At 38.1% G+C, this 21,227-nt stretch overlaps 3 protein-coding genes across 4 annotated transcripts; 2 read left to right on the top strand and 1 right to left on the bottom strand.

Moving 5' to 3' along the window:
- The first annotated feature begins 6,609 nt into the window (after positions 1-6,609).
- Positions 6,610-9,530, top strand: LOC145905435 (translocon-associated protein subunit alpha-like). 2 transcript variants are annotated; one of them, XM_082992636.1, is made up of 9 exons: positions 6,610-6,667; positions 6,743-6,835; positions 7,464-7,564; positions 8,039-8,120; positions 8,312-8,442; positions 8,598-8,729; positions 8,866-8,945; positions 9,007-9,206; positions 9,262-9,530. In XM_082992636.1, exons 2-9 carry the CDS (start codon positions 6,760-6,762, stop codon positions 9,327-9,329), a joined length of 870 nt encoding a protein of 289 aa, XP_082848762.1. In that variant the 5' UTR covers positions 6,610-6,667; positions 6,743-6,759; the 3' UTR covers positions 9,330-9,530. The 2 variants fall into 2 exon arrangements, with proteins under 2 accessions (XP_082848762.1, XP_082848763.1); XM_082992637.1 differs by having other exon boundaries at positions 6,635-6,667; positions 6,743-6,836; positions 7,453-7,564.
- Positions 9,506-12,244, bottom strand: LOC145905434 (cilia- and flagella-associated protein 263-like). The gene is made up of 9 exons (XM_082992635.1): positions 12,065-12,244; positions 11,869-11,998; positions 11,629-11,799; positions 11,287-11,442; positions 10,356-10,436; positions 10,142-10,297; positions 9,970-10,077; positions 9,738-9,893; positions 9,506-9,644 (listed from the first exon to the last, which is right to left on the bottom strand). The coding sequence occupies exons 1-9, from the start codon at positions 12,172-12,174 to the stop codon at positions 9,561-9,563; spliced, it is 1,152 nt and encodes a 383-aa protein (XP_082848761.1). The 5' UTR covers positions 12,175-12,244; the 3' UTR covers positions 9,506-9,560.
- A 4,642-nt stretch (positions 12,245-16,886) lies between these two features.
- LOC145905837 (ceramide transfer protein-like) lies at positions 16,887-19,365 on the top strand. The gene has a single exon (XM_082993142.1). The coding sequence runs from the start codon at positions 16,942-16,944 to the stop codon at positions 18,691-18,693; it is 1,752 nt and encodes a 583-aa protein (XP_082849268.1). The 5' UTR covers positions 16,887-16,941; the 3' UTR covers positions 18,694-19,365.
- The last annotated feature ends 1,862 nt before the right edge of the window (positions 19,366-21,227 follow it).

Genomic DNA, 21,227 nt, shown 5'->3' with positions numbered 1-21,227 from the left:
AAAGGCCATACTATTATTATGTTGTTTAAAAGTATAGCCTACTTGTTTGAAACTGATTCACGGTTCCGACTTCGCGTCAACAATGTATCTGACGTCACAATGCTGCAGGTAAGGATTGGCGGTAAAATCATTTGTGGGAAAAAATTTTGGTTGGGCAAAGTAGAAATTGTCGAAGAATATGGGTACCAAACACCAAAAACAAAAATTTACTGTGACTTTGCTGGGTTGGTGCCCAACGGATGTCGGTGATTGTATAGGTCTAGTCACAACAAAGTGGAAGTCTTTGCTTGGCCGTTTGGTCAGCAAAAGTGGGCTGATAGTCACACCAGCTGCACTGATGAGACCTTTTAGGTCGAAGCAGTGGCCATCTGCGTACAGCTTACATACACAATTCATATTATTGGCTCCTCTTTGCTTATCACAAAAATGTACGTTTAGGCGAAGAAAAAATTCTGGAATTAACCGCAACCAGCGCGTCTGGCAGCTGCATTGCATTGATGTGCGCGTTTACTGTCTCGTTTATAGTGGGTAAAATCGCAGCATATGAAACAAAAGACTTTTATATAAATTATTTATAAACGTATTCTACTAATTCTCTAAGTCACTTAGGAAAGTTCTGCAAAAGATATCAAAATTTACGAAATTTTCCTAACTTAGACTTATTCGCCGCAGTAAAAACGCACACAACAACCAAAGTTGCTGCTAGGCGCGCTAGTTCCGTTAATTCAGGGCGGTTTTCTTTGCCCAAGCGGAACTTTTTGTATTTGGTGCTTGGTACTTATATTCTTCGAAAATTTCTGCTTTGCCTAAACGTCAATTGTTTTCCACAAAAGGATTTACGGCTAAGCTACACGGAAACTACAATGTAGGGATGAGGCTTGTCATAATTCAACTTTTTTCAATATTTTGTTTAAATTTTGAATCCTTCTTATTTCACCAATCTTTTACATTTACACCCAGACTTTTCTACACCTTTGCTATATATCTCGTTATTGTTACGTCTTTTAACCTGCACCATAAAACATGGAACAGAAACTCCGCTAAAAGTGCGTCTTCACGCAGGAGTATTGGAGTAACACTTTACGCGAAATGGATAATGCATTGGTCAAATGCAATTTTGGCGTTTTTTGGGGGGCTTAAAAACCTAAAAAATAAAACAAATTTCAAACCATATTTTTAACGAAAAAAGAAGTTTGGTTTCTCGTTTTTTCAAATATTAGATGATTTTAAATAAATCGCGTCTCATCATTTTTTATGGCGATTTGCCGTCTACTACCTATGGCCTATTTATTTCGAAACAGCAGCTCCGTTTGACATAAAAAGTTGACAAGCGAAGATCTGCGATTTCTCGATATTCAAAAGTTTTTTTATAATAATGGACTAAATAATCAAATCAGTTGATGTTAAAACTTTCATATTTTTCGTCAACATGACACGTTTCTTTGAGATGTGCATAGAAGCATTTTAATAAAGACATATTTGCATCGCATTCTGTTCTGTTTTTACTTGTAACTGAAATGCAAAGGAGGGAAATTACTAGTTAAGGACCTACATGGCAATTAAATCCAGTAAATCCAAAAAAAGCCATTTGCAATAATACCTGTGCACATTGTTTAGCTTGATTGGCCAAAACAATTGCTAGGTCTACTTAACCATTAAGAGGCCTAGTATTGCCTGCAGAAGAAAAAAATAATTGCAGGTACATTAGAGAACACACAGCAAGGTTTTGTTAAGTCTCCGTCAAGAACTCATGTCTTACAGAGGGGGGCTTCTTAAGCAAGATTTTAGCTACCGACTTTGATGCCATTGCCTAGAGAAGAGTTGGGCCTTGCACAAAAACGCAAATGTTTGGGTAATTAAACAATTCATTTTTCTGCAAAAGATTTTGCTATGTCATGGGCTAAATGGTAATGAAAGAGTAAAAATTATATTCTTCCATTTAAGTGTGCAAAAGTTTGACAAAAAAGGCAATATGCAAACAAATATTCACAAAAAAGTCTAATTGAAAATTCTGCATCAGTGATGTATGGGAGAAAATGTATAAAGTACGTTAATGATACCTATAAAAGCAGGGTCATTGATATTGATAAAGCATCGGCTCACATGCTGACATAAATTACTCGGAACGAATAAAAATGTAAGAAATGCACAATCTCGATATGTCCAACATTTGTCTTTACAAAAAAGGGTATGAAATATTTCAATACAACATACCCAATAATCACTGCAAAAATGTTACCTTCGTCTTAAATCTAAACGTTACGTCATCATTCAAATGACGTAATAACATGTCTTACGTCATCTTGGACGTTTGCACGATGGCGTATTGGTAAGTTCTCAGCCCATAAGGTGATTTACATTTAAAAATTTTCATTTCGTCTAGCGATGTTTCAAAACACAGATTTCCTTTTGATCTAACTTTATTTGGAGAAACTTATACTACAGGTACGTCCATAAAGAACAATTAACGGCCATCATTCAAATTCTACACGATTGAAAACGAAAAACAGGTTGCTGCCACCAATTACTGCTATATATTTCCGTTGCCCTGATGACTCTTATTGACGCAGCCTTGTGGTGTTTCTAAAATGCACATTGGCGCAATTGGTGCTATTAAAGCTATTGGCGCTATTGACAGGGGTTTCCCTGGAGCTGATGGACGTGTTACGGGATAGAAGACCACAGTTTTAACCATTACATTTCTCATTGCAAACGCATAGTTCCCAAGCCGGGATTGTGTGTTACTCCGTCTTATTGTTTGTAATTTGTGCTAAAATGGCGTCGATTAAATCTGTTGCGCTTGCTCTACGTCCCAGGATATCAACAATCCGCGGTTCCTTAATGAAAACGCCTACACATGTCATTCACTTTCATATCTGTTAAATGTGTAGATGGCCACTTGGAATTTGATAATGAAAGACGCAAAATTATTAAAACAGAATTTGTTGGCGCTAAATCTGTTGTACTGACCAATAGAGTGCAAAAGAATCGTCAGAAAAAGTTGCGTCTGAAAGCGTTGATAGTCTTAACTGCCAATAGCGATAATGGCTCCAATAGCTCCAATAGCTCCAATAGCTCCAATAGCTCCAATAGCTCCAATAGCTCTGTTACGGGCAATAACGCTCCCCAGTTAGTAAGAAAAAATATTTCCCGCCACCAATCATTTCATTATGGACACCTTGTAACGTAACAAGCAATCTTCTCCTCGTTTCGGCTAGTAGAACGTTGGTATGATTGTAGGGGCTGGACGTATGTGAAACGGTGTCAGATTTTATTTGAAGCTGAAGTTTGATTTTATGCGATAGCAGGAGTGCGTAGGTTTTTTTGATTAGCAGGGATTCAGCGGTAAACGTTTGTGCAATGCTTTATGGCCGAAATATGTTCGTGGCGTGCGCAAAAAATAGGAACGTGTGAGGGCTATGGTTCTTGGGTGCAAAATATCTGGAGTTAATAACTTTGAAAAGGAAAGCCAAAGGCTCTTATTCTTCAAATTTCTCAGTGTTCCTGTTTGTTTTTGAGTAAAAGTTTAATATTTTTTGATAGAATGGATGCAAAATAATATGTGTCTTAGGGATTTCAGCCATAATCGTTGTTGCTTAGAGTGAGCAACTGCCCTTGGGAGTCGGGCGGGCGTGACTCCTTGCGCTCGGACTGTGCAACAGGCGGGGACTTCTGATTTGGTTCGTAACGCGCAAACTACTCCGGTCAAGAACAAATCAACTTTATCCCGAAGGCGCTGCGGTTTCTACACAAACATGCGTAAAATTAGCGACCAAAAACACAGAGCAATTAAATACACAATTCACCTTACCAGACACAAAAAAGTGGCGATGTAACATTCGTCCCCAAATGTGGGATGACATGAAACATTTTTATAAAACACATCGCCAATATCGTACGTATCGCGACGACAAAATGGTGCTCAAATGTCCCTATTGTCAGACAACCGAGCTGTGAAACTCGGTGTTTGTCTAGCAACCCGAGTTGATATCGCTCGGAGAGGTGGAGGATGAGAAGGTCTCATAAGAATCAACGATGAGACACAGTTTTGCATAATAGGGTGCCGAAAGACACCGCTGCTCGTCCGAACGAGCACAGTGCGAACTCTTCCAATTACATCGGGGTACGTCACGACGACATCAGCTGGGAACCAGTAAGCGAGGACATAATCCGACGAACGGAACGAATCATGCGTTCCCAAACGCCACCCATGTGGCTTGCAGCAGGAGGAATAAATGACCACGACGACAACGGCAGATCTCCCATCAACTGACACTCCGGGATCGGAAACCCGGTTGAGCATTAATTAATATGGCCAGTAAGTCTTGTCGAACTGAAGTCCAGGTGTGTCCCATTCCGCAGTGTCCAACTCTATCATGGTGGGCCTGAATTAAGGTCAGTCAAATGAAAGGATAGGGCACTATTGAAGGATGTCCCGCGTTAAAACTAATCGGCGCCTTGTCTAAGCGTCCACCAACATGGAGCACTTGATCAGCCACAACAGGGTTTAACTTGTACACGGAACGACTGCAGTCCGTCTTTTTCAATCGGGAATTTCATTTAATGCAGAGAAAGTGAAGATTTTCCACTGTTCGTAGTTGACAAGTTCCAACTCGGCGATCTTCAACTCAGGGAGGCCAATGTTAGTTAACGGGACAAACGATGATTTCCTTCGATGCATCAAAAACATCTTTAATCACATCCACCAGACCACGGCTTTCTTTAATCGATGTAGGCAAGAGTAACGTTGCAGGGGTTTCGGCGGGTAGACCTCTTGAGGCCTCATCGGCGGGATTCATTTTTGTAGGAGCGTGTTTCCGATTCATAATCTCGGTCAGTCCAGTCGCTCAATCTCGGCCAGGCGAACTGGAAACCGTTTGGTTGCATTTCGAATGCTTTACAGAACAGCAGTGGAATCACTGTATAAAACCGAACTTTCAATGAGCAAGTCTAGTTCCTTTCTCATGAGGCAATCCAACCTCGCAGCGAGCACAGCAGCGTTGAGCTCCAGTCGAGGGTGTTCAAAGGGGCAAGTCGGGATTTTCCAATCAGAAAAGAACACATCACTGTTCTGCGATGGTCTTCGATGCGAAGATAGGCACGACGCCATACCATACTTAGATGCGTCAGCGAAATGATGCAGTTGGTACTTAAGTGATAGTTTCGAGGACTTGAAGCAACGTTGAATGACAACATGACTTAAGTGAGGCAACTCAACAAGCCACACCTTCTAGTTATCGGAAATCAACTCCGGAATGTCGCCGTCCCAATTTAGTTCCAATTTGCAAGTCAAAAATATTGGGGAGTCTAGTCCCCTGGGTTCCCCCGGGATTTCCGCCCAAGCTGCTATCGGCATTATTGAGACGCATCAAGCTATTTCCGGGGGTTTTGGATTTATTTCCACAATATAAACTTTAAAATAAACTTTTTATTCGGATTAAAGTGTTTGCCGGCGAATCCTGCAGAAAGACATTTGAGAGAAACATTCAGGCAACTATCAGCCAACAGTCCTTTGGCCTCCGAAATGAAATCTGTGCGGGACGTTAACGGCCAGGTGTGAACAAAGCAACCACCTGTTAGTTTGAGTTACAGATGGGAATTGAAATAGGCCTACTATACACGAAAATTAGAAAAAATGTCAAGAAAGACTGGAATAAGCTTGTGCAAGTGCTGGGTGACCGGTGGATCTGTCTTTTTACAAATCAAAATATTCCGGACACTCGAAAGGGAGTAACAGATGATCAGCGCCAGAGCCATGATAATTTTTTCACAAAAATATTACAAATAATTTTTTTGCCCATTGCCATCATTTCTGTCTTATTCAAATAGTCATTGTCAAATATTACTTTTATTACTAAAGTTGTATCAACGCTTCTATTTTTAGAATACATGTTTCGCTTTATTAAGCACCATCAGTTCTATGCAAATAAAACGATAAAACTGTCCGAACAACACAAACCGCTGGTGCCAACATACTGGACGGCATTCTGATCAGCTGTATCGAGTGCCCTAAGTACAGCACCACAGGCATCAATTGCTTATTTAGGTGAAACAACAATAAAAAGATTTAAATAAAGCAAAGAAATAAAATAAAATGTGCGGGTCTCACGTAATCGAAGGTAAAATTAATCTTAGAATGTTGATTTTTGCGTTTAAATTTTGGTGCCATGGCCTATGTCCGATTGTCCTATGGGCGGTTGTAAAAACACCACAGAGTAGCATTCGGTTAACTTTGGCCTTGCGCTGAATTGTGGGTGGTGGTGTACTTCGTAATAGTGGAGTGTTACTGGTTAGGTTTTGATTTCGTGACGTAAAAACATTTTCACTGTTATTCAAATAGATTTGACACAGATACCCAGTTAGTATCAGCACTGACAATGTGCACAAGTTATGTTGAAAACGTCTGCCTAGCATGTCCAGCTTAAGCATTTCTAATCAAGAAGACACAGTATTTATCACATAAATTTTTAACACATGGTTTTGGCTAAATAAATTCGACAAATCGAAATTTTGGCATTTGCATTTTTACGTCTACTTTTTCGGGCAGGTTTCAGTGAAGTGGATATTCTGTGTTTGCATGCGGCAACGTGTATCGCCAACCAAGCGTAACTGACGGCGACGGCAACGTCACTACTTTTGCTTGGTGGTGTAGTATCCTACCTATAGTGTAAGTGTAGTTGTTGCAGGCGTTTTGCTGCTTGAAGAATTATCAAGGAAGCTTATTCATTTTTGCTGTTTACAGATCTTCAATTTGTAATCATGTTTCAGTTGGCATCGAAAAATCTTTTGCTTTTTTTTCTGATATTGCCGATTGTTCCACTTTTTGGAAACGAAGGTAAGGATATGGATATTTTCGAAAATTTTTGTTAAGATTAAAAAAATAATCTGGAATTAACGGCAAATAGCGCATCTGGTTAGAAAATCTCGTAAATATTGTTGTATTTTGCAGGAGTTTATAAACTGGATCAAAGAATTAGGGGAATTACGTTTATTATTTATTGGTGTTGAGTGATATGAATTTCCGTACTTAACGAGGCACTGAAAGTGCACACCAAAGCCAAATCTACCATTAATTCCAAAACATTTCTCTTCACCTGGACAGAAATTGTATATTAAACTTCACAAAGCAATCTGAATGGAAAAACTGATAATGCCTTTTTAGGCAAAATATATTTTTCTCATTAAAAAAAACATCTGAGCTGTCCACAGATTGCTTTGTGAAGTTCAATATATAATTATATCAATACGGTGAGCGATGGACAGCCTGCCAGGGGCCTTCATAAACTGATCCAGTTTTTTATTCATTAATCACATCTGGACAGAAATTTTCATTTTTGGCGCTTGGGGACAATTTCTGCTTTGCCTTTATTAAAAAATTCCCCCAAAAAGGATTTACCGCTTTGCTTATACTTGTTTTTGTTGTATATATGGTGTTAAATGTCTAATTTTATTCTTGGGTTTAGCAAATGAAGATTCTGTAGATATGGACGACGATGAAGGTGAAGTTGAAGATGAAGAAGATGAGGGTGAAGTTGTGGAGGAAGATCAAACCTATCCCACAGAGGTATTGGTTTGTCAGTAATCTACAGAGATGTTTAAATGCAAAACCAAGGAATTATGTTATTTTTTGTAGTCTTAAGTGTTTGTAGATTCATTGCTACCTGAGGCTTAATTACATTTCTGAACACAAATCATATGTTAGGCTACTTTAATCATAATGAAGAAATTATTTTGTAACCTAAGTTGTAGGTCATTGACATTTTCAAATGTGATCATAAATGCAATTTTGCTGTCAAATATAGATTTACAGGAGTAAAAGGGGTCGAAAGCAATATCACAAACCTAAATTTAGTAGTGAGAGATTGATATGCAAGTCAAGTGGTTTATACTAAATTGTCGAAGGTTCAAATAAATCTATTTGTTGATCAAATTTACAATGAATGGTAACTTTGCTCTAGATAGGAACAAACATTTCATGAAAACAATCTGCTTTGTAGCAATAGTTTAAAAATATATAATGCAACTATTGTGTTGTTAGAGTGAATCAGAAGATGAAGTAGAACCTATAACAGCCCACAAAGAGACTGAAACTGCCATAATATTTAATGAAGGAGCTGAACGTAAGTAATTGACTTAATATATATTTACAAATTGTGCAAATGCCTTTATTAATATTAAACATAAAAAAGTAACAAGCATGTAAAACATACTTTTGTCGCAATACACTAAATAGACATTGGTGCAACCAAACTTGCAAAGCAATAGGAAGTTGTAAACAATATTAAATTCTAATCTAAAGACAAAATTGCAGCATTCCTGGTTGCTGGTAAGAAAAAGAGTGGCTACATTTATTTTGCCAATACTGGTTCAAACAATTTCATCATCACTGGCATAGATGGCTCTTTCCGTTACCCACAGGACTTCTCCTATGTAATCCAAAATGTATGTGGATATTTTGTTTACTATACACTTTTCGCCTTTAGATTATTGTATGTTAGAAATATTTTTGACATGTTTTGACGAACGATCATAAAAGGGGTTGATTTTGGTACCACGAAACCAGAAAATATTTCCCAAATTTGTACATTTCTGTTTAGTTTTCAGTAAGCACACCTAACAAAATGATTGATGCTGGAAAGCAAGGTTCGTTCAGATATGACTTCATTCCTGGTGAACTTTCTGGTGGGCGATCATTTGGTCTCCTCATTAACATTGATTACAAAGACACTGTAAGTGGTGATATATTTTGCTGCAGTTTTTTTAAAGTCAATTCGCCTTTTCAAGTATTTTAGTATAACTCGGGAAGTTACCCATGTTTATTCAATAAATTAAAGTACAAAACACCTAAAACAACACATTAAACAGGAAGATAACATCTACAAAGATGCAGTGTACAACCAAACAATTCAAGTCCTTGAAAATGAAGAGGGGGTGGACACTGAGACGTAAGTTACAGGGGCTTTTAAGTTAAATTTTGTTTATTTTCTGAAATTATGTCTCCATTAGGTTTTTTATGTATATGATGTTGGTGGCTTTGGGAGCCTTGGTTATTCTTGGCTTGTACAATCTTGGAGGAAGTAAAAAGCGAGGAAAACGAACAGGAACTACTAAACCTATGTCGCCTGATAGTCCTAGTTTCGAAACAGGAACTAGTAATGGTCCTGTTGACTATACTTGGATTCCTCAAGAAACTTTAAAGGCCATGAGTAAGTCCAGTGGTTACAGTTTTTTTTAGTGTTTTAATCACTTGTTTATTGTTAGGTAAATCAACTCCATCACCAAAGAGGTCTCCAAGAAAACGGTCAACAAAAAAATCCTCTGAAGATTAGACTGTGTTATAGACTTACTTTCCCATTCACAGGCATGGGCCAAGTAAAAGAGTGGTGTTTTGTATGTTTTTTTGAACAAACGTTGAACTTCGTGAAGCTTTTAAAAATTTGTGAAGCATTTTTCCTTCGCATTTTTTTTGCAAAACAAGTGTGATTGGAAAATATATTGGTTTGGTTTAATAAATCATGAATTACTCCCTCCCACCAACATATTGTTTTGTGTTAGGATGGTTAAACGTCTTGCGGAATCCATACTCCAGGCTGACTTTGAGTTAAGATAATATGCCAAGACTTTTTGTGAGTCTTCAAGGCCATCTGGAACATAGTTTTAAAACATTAATTTGCTATTCCAGGCAGGGTTATAGGACTAGTTAAAACGTAATAAAGAAGCAAGTATCAAAAAAATACCTGTGCAATTTCGACCTTTCTCTCCCAATTTTTAACAGTTTTGTTAAGGTCGGAGAGGTCTGCTTTTTTTTGCACATATTCTTGTACATTTGGTACTTTGTAATCTGATAACTTTCTCCGCAGTTGCACATTTCTTTTTTCAGCAATTGCCCTTTCCTGTGTAAATGAGTAAATCATTATTACAGATACTTTGATACAGAAAAACTGATGCAAATATTTTACATATCTTCACCTCATCCACAATAATTGTTTCATCGTCAAATTTTTTTAGCATATCATCGCGGGATGCTATTTCAGTATGCAGCCTTTCTGCATCCATAGTAAAAGTTTGAAGTTTTTTCTAGAAATTGTACAAATAGTTGCTCAAATGAGAAAAAAAACTCTTGATTTAGTATAAACCTTACTTTGTATGAATTTAAAACTTGCAGCGTATTTCCTGCCATCAGTTTTAGACGCAATAACTCTTGGTTTTTTTCATCAATTTTTTCAAGGTATTGTTCGTTTTCAATTTTAAGCTGATTAAAATCAACTTCGTGTAGGACTTCTCCCATCTCTTCTTTCTGATAAAAACATCGCTTTTAAAATTAGTTAAAAATTACTTTCTAAGTACAGATGTACCTGTTTTAGTTGAAGTTGTAGTTTTTTTTTCTGGACTTTTAGTGTAGAATTTTTTAATCTCAATTTCTCAATTAGTGTATCCTGAATATTAAAAATTGAAATTGGACTTTGTTTCACACAATGATAATATGAGAGAGTGGGGTCCAATTTATTTTGTAACCATCATAAACTGTTAGTTTCATAGGTGACAGTTTAATAAACTGGAAGCTTGGCACTTTATACATAAATCTAGATTATGTATATAGTGCTTATTTTTTTGACCAGTGTCTAATGCTTATTTTTTGACCAAATGTGCTAATTTACAAGAAACATGCTTCTTTTGGAGTTTTCTGCTTAGTGTCACAACAAATATGGAGTTTCAGTGACAATTGGACAACGCTATAGAAAGGCAAGCATGGCTAAACAAACAAATTTACACATAATAAAGCTGTACATTTCCAAAAAACAACATCATCCTGACGCAAATATTAATTAGACGCATCTGAAATAATTCCAATTTTGGAATCAAAATACAACGAACTATTTTTTGGCCCTAACCAATGGTAACACTGCCTACATGGTATTTTGGGACAAAGATTCTTCCAATTTTCTTTTTGTGTGACTGATAATTTTTATATTTTGCAAATCTGTCTAGTTGACACAAAAATAAGCAAATGGAAAGTGAGCTTACGGGAAAGAGCCCTTTGTCATACAAAAACAATGCTCTGTAATGCATAACATATGGCTACTTACAAACTTTTATGTAGATTATTCATCACAATAATATGAAAAACAAATCCTGGTTGTTAGACTGAAAAAGATCAAGTTCTGATTGGAGGGCTGATAAATTAGATCATTGGCAAAAATTGTCCCGCGGGACTGAAGTTGGACTACGCTGGTATAAGATATTAGTTATAGAAATGCTTCCACACAAAATTAAGAGTTTTTTTACCCGCCATCTTAATTTGTCCTCGAAGTATCTCACAACTTTTTCTGCAACCACTTTGCTGGTACGTGGATTAATAGAACCCTTGCAAATATCTCTGTCAAATTCATACACAGCTTTTTTAATTTCACTAATGCGCAGTTCAGCTTCTTCGATGCCAGCCTGTGAATAAAGGGTTGATATCAATGGTAAAACAATTTTTTTCATATTTTTATTCACAATAATTGGCTTAGCATTATGCCAAATCAAGAGAATTCAGTTCATAGACATATAAAGACTGAATCGGCACATTAATAATTTGGCTTCGCATTGTAACAGAGTAAGTTTTAGCAAAAACAGTGAAAATACCCGATAGTTGTCAAGGACACGTTCAGCTTCTTCCTTTAATTTATCAATGTCTTCACGCAATTCTTCCAATTCCCTTTGGGCAATATCACATTTTTGCTCAGCTGACAAACGCAATAGTTTATCGACTGCACTGCTACGTGACTTTGAACGTTTTCGGCTTCTGCCGTAGATCTATCAATGAAACCCATAATATTTTGACAAAGTTTTTTCTTTGTTATTAGATATTGAATGTGCATGCACCTCTTGAACTTGTGCAATGGGTGCTTGAAAATTTAGACTTGCTTGCAAGTTATTTGTTTCTTTTGGTTCCACTCTTCTAAAAAACTTGTCGAACATTTCTGCTTCATTCCGAATTACTTCATTTGCGTGACTAAAATATACAATACGAAGCGTAAAACATAAAACAGGTGTATCTATTAACCAAGACAATTCTTACACTGTATCGTCGATTAACTGTACCAACTGCTCATTGCTCAATTCTGAAAGCGGGTCATCTTGCTGGTCAGTGCCAGTGGTTGTTGACAAAACACTGTCAGAGTCTGCCATGTTAACAGATTTAAGACAAAAACAACTGTGTCACAAAAATTTGGACATGACAGCAAACGCCATAAGACAGCAAAGGGGATTTGTTGCCATGGGGACGTATTAAAATCGAACAACGACGTGTTCCGCATGATTAAACAGGATTTCATACGAAATTTGTTTTGACAACTCTGACATAACTTAAAAAGAAGTTTCAACGGCTTCCATTTCCAAAATAATATCTTTTTGGAATAAATTTAACTGGCACTTCATAGCAAATCCGGGCAATAGGAAAGGGGTGCAATAAATATATTGAGCTAAGTAAAAAAAAAAAATGAAGTGCACACTAACGATAAGCCCGAAAGTTTTTATGAGGAGCAAATATTTTCCATGTTTATATAGGCAAGTTAAAGTTTTTTTTATAAAACATCGCTCAATAAAGCAGAAAATGACCAGGCGTGTTTAATGGCAAATTGTATTTTAATAAAAATTAGGCCACAAAATGCAGACATTTAGAAAACGTTAAATATTTTTTGGGGTCGGGTCCTTTAACAATTTTTCATAGCGGCATTTATTTTTTAAGTCAGTTTCATAGAGGAATTCATTTAATGTGGTAAGCACAGACCACTGGAATCAGAATAAAAGTCCATCATTAGAATAGGCAAAATATCATCCCGAGATTTTTTTACGTATAAGTGGGATGACAACAGAAGCATTCCGGATTATGGCCCAACGGGCTTCCGTTCTTAAAAATGGAACCGTAGAAATGGCGCATTTGTTTGCGAAAATAATGCCTATCAAGTGATCCACAAGAGTTTTGATCTTGAAAGAGAATTCATCTGATAGATCTGCTTGTCAACGTCTATCTCTGCAATGAGGTATAGGCCATTCAGGCGTTAGTAACACACTAAATTCTGTTTACCGACAATTTTGAATCGTTTTGAATCGTTCGGGTGCCAAAGGAAATTCTTGGTCCGTTTACGTTTTATCGCTCGCCGAGGCCTCGTTTTTCATATGTATTCGTAAACGGAAAACGGGACGCATTTTGGGCCTCGTCATTCCAGAATCAAATGGGGATTAGAATCAGCGGCATATCAATAACTTGTTGCGGAAGAAGGCGACCTCCTGAAACTTTAATCATTTAATCCATTTCTGGGTAACTTGCGTACGAATGATACGCTCTGTACGAAGAAGCCTCGGAGGACGACATTCTCCATACGCTGTTGCTAGAGGTTAAAAAAGTTCTGTTTTTCATTCGAGGCCTCTGATCGACGTTATACTGGGAGCCAGAGAGGACCCGCCTTTCATTCTAATTCATCTGCTAAAGATCAATCCGAGAATTGGACCGCAGCCTACCGTGAAAGCGCCAACTGTCTGTTACGTTCGCTGCCGCCATCGTGCGGTTCCATTTCTGGTCGACAAAGCGTCGCTGGGTGCAAGAGTACCCATGTTCGATCATGTCGAGGCAAAATTTTTATGAAAAAAGGAAAACCCATCAATTGACGATGTCGTCCTCGTGATGACAATGGCCCCTGGGTCGAATTCAAAGCAAGTTTCATGACAAGAACGGGATAGTAACAAGCGTGGCCAATCGCCAAATACTGAAACGGACAGACAGAAATGAACCTGTATACAAGGACCCTAAAGAATACGCGCGTCGCTCGAATCTCTTGTTGTGTCAAAAAAATAAATCGCAGTTAATAATGCGCTTCCCTTTTAACGGGGGGAGGATGTACATTCCAACTAATAGCGTTGCGGTGTATTAAGATGGCCACATTGTTGTAAATGCGTAACAATGCCCATTGTTTCGAAATCTGTACAGCATGCTCGTATTTTAGTTGTGACTGGGCTAAAGTAAAATTGGAATGCTGGACGATAGTTTTTGTGTTGGATTTGTTTCTTTGGATGCATAACTGTATAGTTAAATTGCCTGCTTTGCTGCGACAAGGATGTTGACAATAGGATCTTTGTGTGTTTGTTGACACTACAGAACCGGCATGGACTTATACTTTGCCTAGCGTGTTTGTAAGTGTTGTTATATATGTGATGTTTTCCGTTTGTGTCAACTTAACTCCCAAGATATTGATTGGTGCTTTGGCTTTCCCGGATCACAGTTCGGAATGTGTTCTGCCATTTCGTTGTTGTGTTCATTTTCGGCAGTTGTTCATCGACTAAAAGTACCTTGTTTTTGTGCAGAAAACCGCGTCGTAAAATCGACGCGCGTCATTTGACGTGGAACAAAATACTACCCACGCTGGTATCGCAACCCATTTGAACAGGTTTTGTTTTTTTGTTTTCATGGTGGTTTTTCATCATTTCTGCTTGCACAAAACTGCGCCAATCTTTAGAAATTATTCAGTTTTACCACCAAAATGTTCGTCAGGCAACGCACTTGAAGTAAACTAGCTACCTAGGTACCAACAAACCTTCAACCTAATCAAAATTGCGACAGTTTCCGATTTTATACTTTACGCATTGCCACACATAGCAAAGTGAAGTGGTAGAAAATTTATACAACTGGACACAGCCTGGTCCCAAATCTCGATTTCATATGTTTTTCTCCACCTGAGCGGAAATTTGCGTTTTTGGTGCTAAGTTCTTGTATTCCTCTTCAATTTCTGCTTTGCCTAAACGTAATTTTTTTCCACAAAAGGATTTGGGGCTGCGCTACACTCGTTTTAGTAAATAACTCAACTAAACCAATGCATTTTCAGCCAATTTTTACATGCAGCATTGTGACGTACAACCCATTGTTGACGCAAAGTCGGAACCATGAATAAGTTTTATTTCTGGTTTGGCACTCTTTAAGAAAACTGACTTTTATTTTCCAAAATACGCAAGCTTTCTATCTATTATAGAAAATAAAACTAAGTCTTCCTGAAGAATACCAAACTAGGATAATTCAGTTCATAGACACAAAGCCTGATAGGTGACATTTTATAATTAGGTCTTATATAGTTGCGTAATAATAAAACAGTTACTGGGACAAGGTGTTTTTGTGGTGAGTCAAAGCATTTATGATTTCTAACGCCCTGCATAACCTTTTCAAAACGACGACTTAGGAGGACACAGACAAACCGTAACGGCCGTCAATAAAAACCAACAAAACTAACATAATAACACAGTTATCCTGTCATAGCAAAACTGTTTGTCTGGCAGTAGCGTGACCAACGGGTTCGCGTTACATCATTTATATAAATTGATTCATTCGAATTTATTCAATCGGTTTCGGTTCCAACATTGTTGAACGATGTGGTATTTCACTAGTTATTGTTCGAGTTTATTAATACACTAAAAATCTTGCAATCGACAACTAAGGTGTTTTTTCGCAGCATAGTTGGTGACTAGAATTGTTAGAATATCTCACACCACAATGGTGAGGTTAAAATTACGATATCACACCAAAAATGACGTCATATGATGTCACTGAGCAAGGAAACGCTCCATCCCGTCTTGTTTGAAGTACGGAGTATTGCCGTTGCTACCGTATGTATACATAAAAAAAGGTACTGTAGCACCACACGCATGTTTCCCAACTTAATTCTTTACACATTTGGAACACAGACGGACCGAAGGCTGCAGAAATTGTACGGCCGAGTTACCCACTCTTGGGGTAATCATAAGGGTCAGCTAAGCCTCGTCCTTGGCCCACCGCCGGCCTGATCACGGTAAAGGCCCAGTCAGGTAAGTATAACCCCGCCTGCATCCTTTCCGTCGGGCGTTCCAGTGTTTAGTATCAGGAAACATGCGTGTTGCTATGCAGTACACATTTTGGTTTGCTGATAATTAGACACAGGCTTATGATGTCACAGAGACGATTTTTTTGTGTGTACTGCCACGGCTAGAAACATAATGTGCGGCTCTCCTTTGTTTGAAACTATTCGATTTATTTAATATAAGGCGCTTTTCCTGTGCAAACTAGGCATTTTTTAACGTGAATCTCTTGCAAGACGTCAAATTCGCTACAGCGAAAAAGGTTTACGATTAGTGGTTGCCGCTACTATTTTATTAAGGTGGCGTAGAACCGAAAACTTTAGAAATACGTTTGTTGTAGATGTGCCTTTAATTACGCAGAGTTGCTATGGCCGTGTCATGTGCACTTGAACTGTATAATTAAATACCGTGTTTAATTTTTTTACTAAAAAGTGACCGGTAGTTTATTACAACTGACCGTTAACGTTCGCACTGATTTCTATGTTACATAGACTATTATGTGGATCGAGGTGTGCGACCTGGCTGTGTCTTGGTGTATTGGTGTTTTCCAGCAAAATAGGACCTTTCAAAATGGCCGACACGGGCCTCAATTTGCCTCGCTTTTTTCCCAATTGGTGCTCTTTCAGTATTCTATAGAGATCAGTAGTCGCGACCCGACATTTGTCTATACATTCGTGAGTGGTTTGGATTAAAGAGATTAGTGATTTTGATTTGTCCGACCGTGGTAAGGTTAAAAGGTAATTGAACCACGATTTACGAACTTTTGAAATCATTGATGTAAACTATTAAATGTAAAAAAAAACATGCTTCTACCTTGTAAGACGGCCAAGTTGTCCGCGTTAATAAGAAATTTTGTTGGATTTTTTGTCAACTTGGATCCCGAGATCCGTTGGTGTCATGTGGGTTGTGGTGGCCCTCCGTTTCGTAGGGGGTAGTAGTTTGTGTGTCTGAATTGGTTTTATGACACCTTCATTGTACTTGCAAAACTTCAATATACACATATGTGTGTTTATTTTTAAGTTTATAGGTCTATATTGAATGTCATTTGTTATGCATAAAAAACTATAAAAAATTGACATGACGGATCCACAGCAAAGTCTGAGTTGCTCTGAAGATGAAGAAGATTTTGTGAATGATGAATCTAATAACCCCAGCATAAAAGGTGTGTTAAGCAAATGGACCAACTATATCCATGGCTGGCAAGATCGCTTTGTGTGTTGTCGTGATGGAACTCTTTGTTACTACAGAACTCAGGATGAAACTGAATATGGTTGCAGAGGCTCAATAAGTCTGACAAAATCAACTATAACCAGCAATGAGTTTGATCCTTGTCGTTTTGATGTCACCATTAATGACAGTACATGGTATTTGCGGGCACCAACAGAAACTGAAAAGCAACAATGGATTGATGTAATTGAGGCAAATAAACTAGATGCTGAGAGTATCGGTTTAAGAAGACATGGTTCCATGTTGTCTTTGGGAAGTGGACCATCAATAACATCGTCATCTTCATTTCGCAAAACATATGGTCTTAAAGAAAAATTAGCTGAACTTGAAACCTTTAGAGATATTCTTGATCGCCAGGTCGGTGTTCTTCAACAATATTTCGATTCATGTGCAAGTCAAATGCAGCCCAAGGATAACAGGGATCACTGGACTGGTGAAAATGAGATTAATGATGATGATGGTCAAATGCACTTGTCATCATTTGTTGGAGATTCAATCATTGATAAACCGGTTGGTTTAGATGGCGTAGATTTTAAAGGGGAAGCTATCACTTTTAAAGCAACAACTAATGGTGTTTTGACAACATTGGCCTACTGCATTGAGTTGATGAATAAGCGTGAAGAAGTTTGGCAAAAGCGCTTGGAAAAAGAACAGGAAAGAAGGAAACGAGTTGAGGAGCAATACAGTGCCTCATTAGCAACAGCTAAAAAAAATGTTGCATTTTTGGGTAGTCCAGACTTCGAGGAAGGTCCACAGAGTGGCCTGACAGAGGAAGAATTTTTTGATGCTGTGGAAGCTGAGCTAGATAGACAAGAAAGAGTTAATAAAGACATTGAACACTCACGATCCCTTCTAAGAGAAGCAGAAAAACAGCCTAAAGGTAAACACCGACTCTCGAATAAGTTAGAAAAACATATACAAGATCACTTATCTAATTCTCTCCAACTTCCAACTGATGACCATACATGGGAGTTATTTGCAGAGGAAGGGGAGATGAAGGTCTATAGAAAAGAATTAGTAGAAGATGGTTTAATCTGTGACCCACTAAAAGCTATTCATAGTATTAAACGGGTGACTGCCCGTGAAATGTGTCATTACTTTTGGGACACGGATGTAAGGCTGGAGTGGGAAGGAACAATTGAAAGTTTCAGGGTCCTTGAAGTTCTTGATGAAAGAACAATTATTATTTATCAAACTCACAAGAGGGTGTGGCCATCAGCACAGCGAGATTGCTTGTATCTATCATCAATGTTGAAGATAGACAACCCTGTTACCAATGATGGAAGGATTCCACATGATACCTGGATGGTGTGTAACTTTTCAGTTGACCACAATGATGCAAATCCTGTTTCTGGTTGTGTTCGAGCAACAGTAGAAATATGCCTAATATGCCAAACGTTTGTTACCAAACCCAAAGACAACCAACCTTTGGATAGAGATTGTCTGCACTGTGAAATTGTTTATGTTGCAAATGTAAATCCAGGAGGCTGGGCTCCTGCTTCTGTACTGCGAGCTATATACAAAAGAGAGTATCCCAAATTTTTGAGAAGGTTTACTTCGTATGTCCAAACCAAAACTAAAGACAAGGAGATTTTGTTTTAAATGTTTTTATCCAAAAAGGCCTTCCATTATAATAATATGTACTGATTTGTTGAGTGAGTTTTTAACAACTGCATATTTTTTAAAAATCAAAAAAAAATGTATGTTTAAATTTATTAGTAATATTGTGTGGTTTTCATTGATTCTAATTATTTTATGGAATTTAAATGTTTGCTTTTGTTTAAACTGTAACTTGGGCATTTTTCTATTCAACACAACCATTGTGAACGCAATAACATTGTTTGAAAACTTAACAGCATCCATGATATATATTCCCTAATAAACTTTCTGCATTATTAATTGAACAGAAATTATCAAAATTTTGTGTGGTTAGAGTTGCAAATGTTCTATGGTTTGCCGTGATGACTTTACCAATGCTAAAGGCCTACAATGATAGTGTGATGAATGTCGTACATAGTCAAAAAATTTTGCCATTAATGCAATGAATAACAACGCATGTTCCTTGTACTAGTTTGCGTTATAAAACTATTACATCAGCGTATTGGTAGTTTGCACAAGCTTTATGTATCTCTTCTCATTGAGTTTCATTCATACAAAGCTGGTTAATTACTTAATTCTGGAAGTTAGCCATTACACCTTAAGAAGGGCAACATGTTGTGGACTTCATTGCTGGTCTCCAGCGAAAGTTTTTTGGGGCTGATAGATCACTGTGGGCTCCTATTTAGCAAACTCTCAGTTAAGAATCCCTGATCTTTACGGTGCCCGATTGACGTTTTTGCGTGCTGTTACGTCCACGTGAAAACACATTTGCAAAAATTTATTTTTCGCGCATACACCAATAAAAACTTCTTGGAGGATATCGGCTCAAAAAGTGGGTAAGCAACAACGAACATGTGTTGTCGTCAATTCCAGGCGAATATAGTTCCGTGCGCCCAAATGTGTCAAATGCCGATGTGAAGGAACGAGTGCTTGGAATGTTGTGGAATTATCGCGCGTTGTTTGTTTGATGACTTGATTCAGCACTATTCTTCATGGAAGAAGTTAGAACAGGTAGTATCGTGGCGAATGTAGTTTTTATAATTGAATGGATGCGCTGTGTAAGGGTAACAAAGACGTCGGTCGCGGTGAATTGAAGAAGATTATGAAGAAACTTTCGTCGAAGGCGCTGTACAGACTTAATCCAGCTTTGATCGATGGCGTTTTGTGAATGGGTGGCCGTGCAAAGGGCACCGATACCATTCAACTTGTAGCACCCAATTGTCATACAAATGATGGCTGACTTGCCCATTAATCGCGCACAATTCCAGATGAGCCTTCTTTTTCATCTGTTGGAGTGGATTAGTTCGGACCTATATGCTTGTCAAACAGGAATGAAGCGAAATTAAGAGGTATGATTGCATCTTCAAATGATGACTGTTCGTGCCGTACATTTGGAGGTTGCGCACTCGCTCTCCAATGACTCTATTGGCGCCTTCAAAAGGTTCGTTGGACGACGTGGAAAGCCCAGACGCATGTTTAGAAACGATTGCAAGAATTTTGTCACATGGGTGGCATCTGGGAACGTCCAATTCATTCTGTGCGCAAAATGTTTAATGTCTTGTTGGGACACCAGGTGCCTTCCGGCGACGCTGAGACTGCTGCTTGTCAAGGTCAAGTTTATCTGGAACTCGAGGCCTCTCATCCCTGCTAGTCTTGATCCGGCCGATAGCGGGCCGCTTACGCCGAATCACCTATCGCAAATATTGTCAAATTTAAGACGAAGGTTTGCGTTTTATGTAAAGCCATATTTAATTTTGTTCGATAGCAGGGATAAGGATTTCAACGGCAAACGTTTGTGCAAGGTTTTGTGAAATATGTTCAAGGCGTGCGCAAAACATACCAATGTATGGTTTTTGTTTTGTATATTTTACTGGATGCAAAATAAGCGGCAAACGTTCTTGCTTAGAGTTATGAAATAGTATAAGTATCAAATTCATAGTCGAATATTAACATGTATTTTTTTATGATTGTTATATCATAGTATACTCTTAGATTGTATCGTTAGAAAGTTATGGACTAGTCGCTGTCTTGTAAGATAGCCGAGTTACCCGCGTCCAAAATTTTGTTAATTGGCGGGTGTTTTTGTTAACTGAAAATGCTTAGGTTTAGATATCGTCAGAAAGGTCAGTCTATGATCTATAACGTGTGAAAAAATCATGCTGCTACCTCGTAAGGTGGCCGAGTAACCCGCGTTCAAAGTTTTGTTAACTGGCGATTTTTTTTGTCAACTAACATCCCTCTGGTAAAATCTGAACCCTATATGAAAAAAGACTATAGCCTATAACCATAGGCGCCTAGTTTTCATTTTTCCAGGGGTGGGCGGCTATATTATGACGTCATAATTTGTTACTATGACGTCATCAAGTATCGAAAAACTGTGTTTGAATTTCAATGCATGAGGCGTATTAGCCAAAAGGGCGGCGTTAACGATGAACACACGAGATCGGTCTACGACACGACCAATAAGAACCTGTTGGCATATTGTACTGCGAGACTGACGTTGCAACAACCGATGTCAGTTACGCAAGCGAAAATAG

The sequence above is a fragment of the Ascidia mentula genome, chromosome 6 (assembly GCF_947561715.1).
Source record: "Ascidia mentula chromosome 6, kaAscMent1.1, whole genome shotgun sequence".
Lineage (NCBI taxonomy): Eukaryota > Metazoa > Chordata > Ascidiacea > Phlebobranchia > Ascidiidae > Ascidia > Ascidia mentula.
The sequence above is the reverse complement of the archived record's forward strand: the minus strand, read 5'-3'. Positions and strand labels throughout refer to the sequence as shown.

Coding starts and splice junctions, on each gene's coding strand:
- LOC145905435 (XM_082992637.1), top strand. CDS start 6,760: ATGTTTCAGTTGGCATCGAAAAATCTTTTGCTTTTTTTTCTGATATTG. Junction 6,837..7,452: donor CCACTTTTTGGAAACGAAGG/TAAGGATATGGA, acceptor TCTAATTTTATT/CTTGGGTTTAGCAAATGAAG. Junction 8,946..9,006: donor GAGGGGGTGGACACTGAGAC/GTAAGTTACAGG, acceptor TGTCTCCATTAG/GTTTTTTATGTATATGATGT.
- LOC145905434 (XM_082992635.1), bottom strand. CDS start 12,174: ATGGCAGACTCTGACAGTGTTTTGTCAACAACCACTGGCACTGACCAG. Junction 11,800..11,868: donor CCATTGCACAAGTTCAAGAG/GTGCATGCACAT, acceptor TTTCATTGATAG/ATCTACGGCAGAAGCCGAAA. Junction 10,298..10,355: donor TACAACTTCAACTAAAACAG/GTACATCTGTAC, acceptor TGTTTTTATCAG/AAAGAAGAGATGGGAGAAGT.
- LOC145905837 (XM_082993142.1), top strand. CDS start 16,942: ATGACGGATCCACAGCAAAGTCTGAGTTGCTCTGAAGATGAAGAAGAT.